Source organism: Patagioenas fasciata, chromosome 27 (assembly GCF_037038585.1).
Source record: "Patagioenas fasciata isolate bPatFas1 chromosome 27, bPatFas1.hap1, whole genome shotgun sequence".
Classification (NCBI taxonomy): domain Eukaryota; kingdom Metazoa; phylum Chordata; class Aves; order Columbiformes; family Columbidae; genus Patagioenas; species Patagioenas fasciata.
Genome location: NC_092546.1, coordinates 4,541,933 through 4,551,509, shown reverse-complemented (window position 1 = coordinate 4,551,509; position 9,577 = coordinate 4,541,933). Strand labels below are relative to the sequence as shown.

Sequence of the window (9,577 nt, the reverse complement as noted above, 5' to 3'; positions counted from 1 at the left end):
ACCGGGAGCCTGTCCTGCTCAGATCATGTCTCAGGCTCAGGAAAATGCCACCCTGCATCTCAGTGGTTAAATAACAGCTTAAAACAAGTATGTGTGCTGCCCTGTGTTTAAACCCAGCCTCTCCGCTGTGTCCGAAGGCTCCCGGGGCACCCTCCTTTTCCCCAAGATCACCACTGAGTCAGCCCCATATCTGCTCTGCAATAAACAGCAGCTGCACCACCCCGGTGCAGCCAGCGCGTTTCTGAGGCCACGTTCTTCCACTCTTGGCTTTTCCTTTTTTCCGTTCGTTGTTTTGGTTTGGTTTGGGTTTATTTCTCTCGGGAAAGAAGCCCGAGGCTGGCGGGACACACGCGGCTCCCACATGCGGCCTCACTCCTTCTCCCCCTTCCCCGAGCCGGGACAGGGAGAGCGGCCAGGCGGAACGAGGGGACCGGAGCCAAGGACGCGGGAGCGGGGCCCGGAGAAGCGGCTGGGGGTGAAGGGGCTCCGGGCCCCCGCTGCGCCCCACACCTGCCCCGGCGCCGGCCCCACAGCCCGCCCCCCGCCCCGCCCCGGCCCGCGGGCGGGAGCACCGGCAGCCGGAGCCGCCCCGTCCCGCCCCGCCCCGTCCCGTCCGCCCGGACTTCACCTCCCGGCTGGACCCGCGTCGTTCCGGGCCATGTGAGCCGTGAGGCCGGGCCGCGGGGCCGCCACCGGCAGCGGGATGGAGCGCAGGAAGGTCTTCGTGGTGCTCGACGTGCTCTGCCTGGCGGTCGGTGAGGGCTCGGTACCGGCGCGGCCATGGCGCCCCCGCCCCGGGGGGCTCCGGAGCGTCCCCGTGTCCCCCCGCGATGCTCCCGGTGGGGCTGTGCCGCGGGCTGAGTCCGGTACTGGGGGTCTCGGGTGCTCTGCGCCAGCCTGTTGCTGGTGCTGCTGGGCCGGACCGGGCCGAGGGCAGCCCCGAAGGCACCTGCCCGGCCCCTGTCCCGGGGCTCGGGACCCCCGCGATGAGCTCACCGGCCCCGGGAGCACCGGCGCCTGGCCCGGAGCTACCGGGCCCCGCTATGAAGCCGGTGCCCCGACGTGGGGCCGCTCCGTTGCCCGGAGCCTTGGGGGGGCTGCCCGGCGTGGCCGAGCGGGAGCGGGAGGACCCCGGGGCGAGCCCGCGGGGAACCGGGAGCTGGAGCCGGTCCCGGGCCGGGAGGCTGCCGGCAGGGCCCCACCGCGCTGCTCGGCCGGAGGGACGTTTCCTTCTGCTGCCGCCCTGGCTGCCCGCCCGCCGGCCGGGCCCTGCGCTCCGCGGGCGGCCGGAGCGGGGCCGGGGGCTCCGCAGCCCCGGGCGGTTGGGTTCGGGTGCCCCTTCCCGGTACCTCGCCAGCCTCCCACCCCCCGGTGCAGGCAAACGCCCCTTTCTAAAACTGACGCTGACAACCACCTAATTAAGACGGACTAAAAATAAAGGCCCAGGTCGTAATTTCAGCCTGAACCTCCCGGGCCGGGAGTTGCTTTCTTGGGCTCTAAGCACCGGTGGGGAGAGGCAGGTTCCTGTTTTTGTTTGGATCACTTTTCTGCCTCGTGTGCCGGCGTCTTTTTATTTTTAGGGGAGCTTTTTTGGAGGATGGAATTATCCAAAAAGAAAAGCGGTGTCTAATTCGAGCGGCAAATGAACGCTTGAGGTGTACACAGAGGCGTCTGCAGCCTCCCCTGCGCCGGGCGGCCGCTCCCCGCAGCCGGAGCGGGCGGGAGCGGGCGGGAGCAGCCGGGGCTCGTTCCCGGCTCCTGGCAGCGCCTTCTGGCCGCTGCTGCCGCCGCTCGGGAGGAGCGGGGGGCGGCGGGGCAGCCCGGGGAGCGCCGAGCCCGTGGCTCGTTAGCGGGAGCGCAGGAGGTGGCGGGTCCGGGCACGGAGGGACCCCCCGGGGAAGGGGCGCGGGGAGGAGGGTGCGGGCGGGGACAAAGGTGCGTGTTCCGGGGAGAATATGGAGCCAGGGGAGGTGGAACTGCCGGGAAAGGCGGAACCGGGAGAGGAGCCCGGGCTTAAGGTGGACTGCGGGGGCACCGCGACTCCGGGGCCTTGCCTGGGTAGAGCGTCCATGGCGGGCAGCACTGGGGCTCTGCAGGTGCCCGTTCGTGGCCGTCTCGTGTGGTATCTGGGTGCCGCAGGCAGCTGCGAGCTCCGATAGGGCCCTATCAGCATCGGGGCTGGCGCCCTGGCGGGTGCGAGTCCTCCTGCCCTGGGTGCAGGTGGCTCGGGACTGTGTCCCCAGAGGGGATCCGTCCCCGGCAATGGGGAGCGGAGACCCCGGGGATGAGGGACGGGGGGACTGTGTGGCGCTGGGTGTCTGTGTGGAGCCTTCAGATGAGTATCCCCAGTCCTCACCTTCTCTCCGCCTTGCAGCGTCTCTGCCCTTCATCATCCTGACGCTGGTGAACTCCCCATACAAGCGGGGCTTCTACTGCAACGATGACTCCATCCGCTACCCCTACAAGGCGGACACCATCACCCATGGCCTCATGGCTGGGGTCACCATCACCTGCACCGTTGCCATTGTAAGGAAGCACCATCCCCTTCCCTTTGGGGCAGGGACATCCTGGCAGGTTGTACCCAGGAGCTGGGTCCCAGCCCATCTCCAGACCCCCAGCAAGGCCTCAGGACCCTCAGGTCAAGCCCAGCTCTGCTCAGGGTCAGGAGCTCCCTCTGGGGTGGTGAGACCCATGTCCTATGGGGCTGGTTCCCTGCAAGGGGGGGGACAGGCTCTGTGGGGGCTGGAGGCTCCTCTGCGTCAAACCTGAGAGCCGCAGCATCTTCTACCCCAGTGCTGGGGAGCCCCAAGACCCTCACCCCTTGTCCCGTTGGTCCCTGCAGATCTCGTCAGGGGAGGCGTATCTGGTCTACACGGAGCGCCTCTACTCCAAGTCGGAGTTCAACAACTACCTGGCTGCCCTCTACAAGGTCGTGGGGACCTTCCTCTTCGGGGCGGCCATCAGCCAGTCTCTGACCGACCTGGCCAAATACATGATTGGCCGCCTCCGGCCAAACTTCCTGGCTGTCTGCAACCCCGACTGGTCCAAGGTGAACTGTTCCATTTACGTGCAGCTGGAAAACGTCTGCCAGGGGGAGAGCAGGAATGTCACTGAATCCAGGTGAGCCACGGGGGCACAGGTCATGTCCCCTCCACTCTCCCGGCACTGCCAGGCTCCTGCCAGCTGGTGGAAGCTCCAGCCGGTACCGATGCTCTCCTGCCGTAGGGCAGAGCCTGCAGAACAAGGGGGTAGTTTGAAGGGGTCCAGCTGGGTGCTGCGGCTAAATCTCATAGCCTGACCCATCCCTTTTCCCCCCCAGACTGTCCTTCTATTCTGGGCACTCCTCCTTCGGGATGTACTGCATGATGTTCCTGGCGGTAAGTGCCGTGCTGCGGGTCCTGTGCCCCGGGCAGTGCCCTGAGCACCCCGTTTTCAGGCTGCTGATCGCTCCCCTCTTCCCTGCCCAGCTCTATGTGCAAGCCCGGCTGGTGGGGAAGTGGGCCCGGCTGCTGCGCCCCACTATCCAGTTCTTCCTCATCGCCTTCGCCATTTACGTGGGCTACACCAGGGTGTCGGACTACAAGCACCACTGGAGCGATGTGCTGGCGGGGCTGCTCCAAGGGGCCCTCATTGCCGTCCTCATCGTGAGTGTCCCCGTGTGACCCAACTCTGCCGCGTTGCTGCCGGCCGCAGCTCAGCCTGCGGGAGGGATCCCCAACCTCTCTTTCCTGTCGGTCTTTTCCAGGTGCGCTACGTCTCAGACTTCTTCAAGCACCGTCCCCCGCGGCAGTGTGACGAGAAGGACCCGGAGCGCAAGCCCAGCCTGCCGCTCACCATGAACGAACCTGACCGCAATCACTACAGCTACCGTGGCGCACCGTGAGCAGGCCACGCGTGCCGGACTGCCGACCTGCCCTCGCCGCGCTCTGCACCGCTCCCGGCGCGGGGGGACGAGGACATTGGCTCTGTATTAACCGCTGGCTCCGGTGCCTCTTGGCGCTGCAGGTACCTGCGGGACAGCCCCGCTCCCCGGCTCGCTGTGCCGCTGTGCTCGCCGGTGCCCGGCGGTGCCGGCGCCGTGGCTGCGGGAGGGGGAGGTCCTCGGTCCCCTGTGCATCTGAGTCACGCTCCAAGGCTGCCGTCCCAGCCCTTCGCGTGAGGGAGGGAGGGAGGGGAGGGTGGCACGCGGGGTGGATTTATTGGGCTGGCAAACCATGCGGAGCAAAGAGCAAACAGGTCGGGAAGCCTGAGGTTGCCTGTGCTGAGCGTGCGTTATCCCTGTCAAATTATCCAGCCTTATGAGTACAAATCCTCACAAACACAGGGGGAGGAGGACAGCTGCTGGGCTAGCAATACTTTTTTGGAAAGGATTAAAGCAATCCAGAGCTCTTCTCTGTTCCCTGATTACCTTTAAAAGCAGTCGTGGCAGGCGGCGGCTGCTGTGAGCGCTTTTCTCCGGGGGTGCCTGATCCTGCAGTGCTGGAAGCAAGAGCTTGCACCCTGCCTGCTTCGTGCCCGAGGCCAGGGGATGCTCAGCCCTTGTCTCTCCTGCAGCTTCAGCTGGTGCTTTAGAGGGTGCGGGGTGTTAGGGGCAAAGGGAGAAGCTTTCTGTGGTAAAGGAAAACGAAGGGGGATGTGGAGCTGGACACAGAACTCTGGGCTCCCTGGGAAGGTGGGGAATGGGCCACGGAGCAGTCCTAGCGCTGACACGCAGCTGCCTCCGGCACCGGAGCGCTCTGGGCCTCTTTTTAAGCTACATGCATTTCCATTATGATGTGTTTTTATAAAAATGTGGTTTTAAAATTAGATCATCCTTAAAGAATGTCTGTGTCAGGCCTGTTCTCTTGCTCCATGGATGCTCCTGGCCTTGGAGTGGATGGGCTCAAGTGATGAGGGTTTCCCCTTTCAAGGGAATGGGTTCTGAAGCCTCGCACTAGCAGGGAGGTTTGTTGTGTGGGGGACTTGGGGGGGCTGTTGGGGCTGTTGAGTCCAGGAGGGACCAGGAGCACCCTCGTGGGGAGAAAAGGCCCATCCTGGGGTGGCTCTGCCTCCAGAGCCTCTGGGTCAGCACAGCCTGGTCCGTCCTGGCCTGGAGCAGCAGCGGCCCCGCGCACCCTGTGCTGGCTGCCGGGTGTTGTTGTGCTCACGCAGTGTGGGTTGCTCCGGTCTAGACAAGCCCTGACCAAAACCACCTTCCCTGTGCGGAGGGAACTCCCTCGCCACGTGCTGCTTTTCTGTTTTCTTTTGAGAGTTTTCCTCGCACAAGACCTTTCCTGGTCCCTCAGCAGGGTCTTTCCCCCTGCCCCAGCCCTCTGGGCTGGTTGTTTGATATCTGATGGTGTAAAACAAAGCTGGTGGGAAGTGCCGGCGCGGGGTGTCTCTGCCACACAGTTTGCAAACAAAGGTCTGTAAAGCAGCAGCAGCAGCTTCTGGAGTCGGGGCAGTGCGGCACAGCGCGGGTTTGGGACCTTGGCTCCTCGGTTGTGCTTGGCCACGGTGCCCAGTTCCTGGCACTGCCTTGACAGCTCCTGTGCGCAGCCAGGAACGTGCCTGCTCCCTTCCCTTGAGATCTGATTTCGCTCCTTGGACGCATCTCTGGAAAAACCAGCTGGGCCACAATGCTGCAGCGTGCGGCTCCAGGGGCAGGGCTGCCTGGTGCGCGGTGCGGAGCGCGGCTGCTCCTTTCACAGCCTGTTCCAAGCCGTTCTGCTGCGCGGGAAAGGGGCTGAGACCTCACCCAGCTCATGACATCCCAAACCATCCGTGATGTGCAGGCAGGGAGCTGCTCATGTGCCCCGTGGACACCAGGAGGGCTCTGGGGAAGGTGAAACAGATCCATTTTCGCTGCGAACTCTGCAATCCCTCTTGCCTTCGCTAGTCCTGGTTGTGGCCACTGCAGCGGGTGACTCAGGCGTTAGGGATCCAGTCCTTGTTGTGCTGGGGCAGATTCACGCCAAGCAGCGTTGGCCCGTGAGGCATGGCTGAGATCTCGGAGCCGTCCTGCTCCCCGGCATCAGCAGCTCCACACACCGAGTGCTCAGCTGAGACGCCTCCTTTCCAAAATAAGCTGCTCCTGGCAGCGCTCAGCCAGGCTCTGGCTTGCAGCCCCGCTCTGGAGGGGGCCCTGCGTTGCCTCCCCCAGCCTGTGCCTCCTGGCTGCCTCCTGCTTTGCCACGCAGCGTCCTCCCTTCCCTGGCAGCTGGGGCTTCTGCCGATTCCACGGGCTCGGTTCGCTCGCCCTGGCCCCATCCCCAGGATCCTTCCTGCTCTTGACATCTTTCTTCAGCTGATTGGGGCAACGGGCAGGCGAAGGGGCTGAGCTTCCCAGTGCCCGCAGCGCGCTTCCAGGAGCCGGCGGAGGCTTTGCCAGGAAGGATGTTACTCATCCCCTAAACATCCCCTTCCCTGGCCGGCAGCCACAGGAGGAGGCTGCGGCCAGATGAGCCTGCGGCTGGGGGACGCGTGGTGGCCCCTGCTTGGGGACACGCCAGGAGGGGACCAATGGCTGCGGCTGGCACAGGTCACACCTTCCCGGGGGATGTTCGCAGCTTCGTGTGGCATGGGGGAGGCTGCCGTGTCCCCTGGGCCTCCTCTCAGTGGGGCGTTGGGCCAGGACCCCGCTGTGGTTCCGGGAGTGACGGTGCTGCCCAGCACGGCCCTGAGGGACGCGGAGACCCCGGTGAGGGGTCAATGCGAGGCTGGGCTCCCGGAGCAGCCCCCGCCGCTGGCACCGGCCCGGCCGTTCCCCTGGGGAGCACGGGGCACCGTCGCACCGCACCCCGGGCAGCGCCCGCCCCGTCCCGCTGCCGCGCCGCGGGGAGCACCGGGGGGAGCAGCGGGGCCGTGCCCAGCGCCGGGCCGGCGGCAGAGGGCAGCAAGAGCCCGGCGGAGCCGCCGGAGCGGGGCGGGACTGCGGGGCCGCCCCGGTAGCCCCAGCCCTTCCGCAGCCCCGGCCGGGGAGCGCGGGGCTCCCTCCAACCTCCTCCTTCTCTTCCTCCTCCTCCTCTCCTCCCATCAGTGCCCCACAGACTCTAATCGACGATTCCTATGAAACGTGCCCGGTGCCACAAAGACTCCTTTGATCTCACCAAAGGAAGGAAGGGGCTAGAGAAGAAATTAAGTAGCAAAAGGAGGAAGAACCGCGGATGGGAAAGCCCCCCCACGGGAGGCTGGTAAATGATGCCTTTCTCATTAGAGCAGCTGGGTAGGAGCCAGTCCCAGCCTGGTGGGACACCCCAGCGTGGGGGTCACTGGTGTTTGGCACAGGGGCTGGTGCAGGCTGGGGATGCCCCTCGGCCAGCGGGTGCCGCTGGGAGCCACGTAACCCCGGAGCCCCACCAGAGCTGCTCTGGCACGGCGGAGCTGGCAGCCGAGCCCAGAGCAGCAGCCAGAGGGTACGAGCAGCAGTTTGTTTTCTGCCGCTTGCCAGGAGCTGCACGGAGCCGCGGCTCTGCCAGGGATGCGCGCTCTGGATCACCAGCCCGGCCGCGGGATGTCCGGCCTTTCCCACCCGTACTGGCCCTCTCTTGGGAAGGTCTGACCTGCACGGTGGTGGATGAGCTGCCGCAATGGCGAGGGGTCCCCGAGCACAGCGTGGGGGCTGCTGTGGCCACGGAGGGGGACAAGAAGGGGCTGCAAGACCCACCTGAGGGCACCAGGGTCCTGCCAGGAGCGGCGTGTTGGGGTCTCTGTTCTCTGCTCCTTCACCAGCCCCCCTAACCCCCCTCAGGCCCATGGGGTGACACTTGGAAGCATCAGGGCAGAGGGGACGGGGTTCCCAAGCTGGGGAGGGGGCTTGGGGTGAAGATGGTGTTTTAGTCCAGCTCTCCATTGCTTTTGTGTCGTTATTTTAATATCTTTTCCCCTTTTACACTCTTGCCGCCTCGACATGACCTTGGCCAAATTATTTCCCCTCCCTTTGAGATTTATGGCCCTCTTCCAGAAATGATCTGTTCCATCTACAAAAATAGACATCACGCTGTTATTACATTTTAAAATATAATAAGGGCTGGGAGACCACTCTTCTGCCGCTCTCCCCCCTCTGCCGTGTAGCCCATTGCTCTGGGACTCCCGAGTCCTCCTGGCACACCCAGGGTGGCCTTAGCGCAGTTGCGCTCTATTTAGTGGTTTTGTTGAGATTATTATTATTATTATTGTTCTCTTCTAGCAGGGCCTGGAGGTGAATTGTCCCCCAGGACGGGCTCTCGTCCCCACCAGCGCTGCGTTGGGAGCCGGCGTGAGCGGCCACGCGCTCCGGTGCGACGGGGAACAGAGGCAAAGACAAATTCCAACCCGCCTTCCCAGCCCCATCTCAGCCAGAGTGGGTCTGGGATCACCACAGTGTCCTAACAATGCCAAAAACCTGGAAAATAAACCAAACACCATAATCAGATCTAACTTGAACATTTCAGTTGTTGCTTTTCCTCCCCACCACCCCATTTGCTTCCTGAGCTGTGCGTGTGTGTGTTTATGTGTGCGGCTGTGTCTCTGTGTATGCGTTTTGGGATCGTTTGCTTTCTGTTGGATTTTTCCCTTCCTGTTTTAAACGCCTTGTGCTGTCCCCACTCCGGGTGATGTGCAGATGCAACCCCTCAGACGCTGTCACCCTTGGGTGCGGGAAGGCTCAGGTAATTCAAGGGGTGCATTTAACAGTGCATTTCAACTGTATGGGAGGGAGTTTCCCTTCTGGATGGCCAGTGCTGGGGTCTCTCTGAACAAACACCATCTGGGCAAAGGAAAAGGGGCTTGTTGGGGTTTGCTTTGCTTTCTGCTCAGTGGGGTCACTTTGATCACCCCGCGCTGGGGTGCCCTGTCCCATGGGCCGATGGCATCGCCGCCTCCCAAATGGTGACGGGACCAAGAGGACGAGCTGCGGTGGGGAGGAAAGGGGCTGGGCCTGCCCGTGGATTAACGTTAAACAGGAGGAGAGGGTGACCCCTCGCAGCTGCCGCTCTTCGAATGTTTTATTTCCTGCTCTGTGTAAGCCCGGATTGACCTGCAGGCTGCAGAAAACACCGAACAACAACCGATCTCCCTGAAAGGAGAAAAACACCAGCAAACCCTTGAGAGAAACCCAGAGGGTTGTACGGACCCCAGCGCGCTGGCTGGAAACACGGGGGGCTCTGGGGAGGAGGGTGCGCAGAACTGGGGGGGGCGCTGGGGTTGGCAACGTGGGGGTCCCTTTCCCCAGCTCAACCAGCCGCCCACGCCTGAGTTTTCCCAGGGAAGCAGCTCTGCCGTGGAGCAGCGTCCCGCGGGGCTGCGGGCGCTGCCGGGGGGGCCGGGGTGCTGGCAGCCCCGCATCTGGACCAGCTGGATGCCAGACCCCTGTGCTGGTGGGTGGGGGGAGTGTGTGGGGGTCCCTACCGGGGAGCGGGCCGGGGGCTCCGGGGGCCGTGGGAGAGGCTGGGCCCGGGGAGGAGGAGGAGGAGGAGGAGGAGGAGGAGGATGCTCCCGCCATCACATGACGCAGGGAATTCTCGGTGAACCGAGACCCGCAGCCCCAGGGGAGGATTTCGGGTTTCGTTTCTTTTCTTGATTAAGGAAAATAAAAACGGGGGAGGGGGGGTAGGGGAGA

General features: G+C 64.0%; 2 protein-coding genes and 1 long non-coding RNA gene across 3 annotated transcripts in view; 2 read left to right on the top strand and 1 right to left on the bottom strand.

The window, feature by feature from the left end:
• The window catches only part of LOC136113299 (hippocampus abundant transcript 1 protein-like), a 50,799-nt gene extending 50,275 nt beyond the window's left edge, over positions 1–524 (bottom strand). Inside the window, exon 1 of the mRNA XM_071799598.1 lies at positions 521–524. The gene's annotated coding sequence lies outside the window, so the exon portion shown is untranslated. The remainder of the gene's footprint in view (positions 1–520) is intronic.
• A 63-nt stretch (positions 525–587) lies between these two features.
• Positions 588–4,822, top strand: PLPP2 (phospholipid phosphatase 2). Its single transcript, XM_065858565.2, has 6 exons — positions 588–755; positions 2,375–2,526; positions 2,843–3,120; positions 3,320–3,377; positions 3,468–3,644; positions 3,746–4,822. The coding sequence occupies exons 1-6, from the start codon at positions 704–706 to the stop codon at positions 3,881–3,883; spliced, it is 855 nt and encodes a 284-aa protein (XP_065714637.1). The 5' UTR covers positions 588–703; the 3' UTR covers positions 3,884–4,822.
• A 2,054-nt stretch (positions 4,823–6,876) lies between these two features.
• LOC139825694 (uncharacterized) lies at positions 6,877–8,392 on the top strand. The gene is made up of 2 exons (XR_011735919.1): positions 6,877–7,172; positions 8,168–8,392. It is a non-coding gene; the product is annotated as an uncharacterized lncRNA (long non-coding RNA).
• The last annotated feature ends 1,185 nt before the right edge of the window (positions 8,393–9,577 follow it).

What these genes read in the sequence shown, in the direction of transcription:
- PLPP2 (XM_065858565.2), top strand. Translation starts at nt 704, where the DNA reads ATGGAGCGCAGGAAGGTCTTCGTGGTGCTCGACGTGCTCTGCCTGGCG. An exon ending in CGTGCTCTGCCTGGCGGTCG is followed by an intron (nt 756 to 2,374) that starts GTGAGGGCTCGG and finishes TCCGCCTTGCAG; the next exon opens with CGTCTCTGCCCTTCATCATC. An exon ending in ACTGCATGATGTTCCTGGCG is followed by an intron (nt 3,378 to 3,467) that starts GTAAGTGCCGTG and finishes TTCCCTGCCCAG; the next exon opens with CTCTATGTGCAAGCCCGGCT.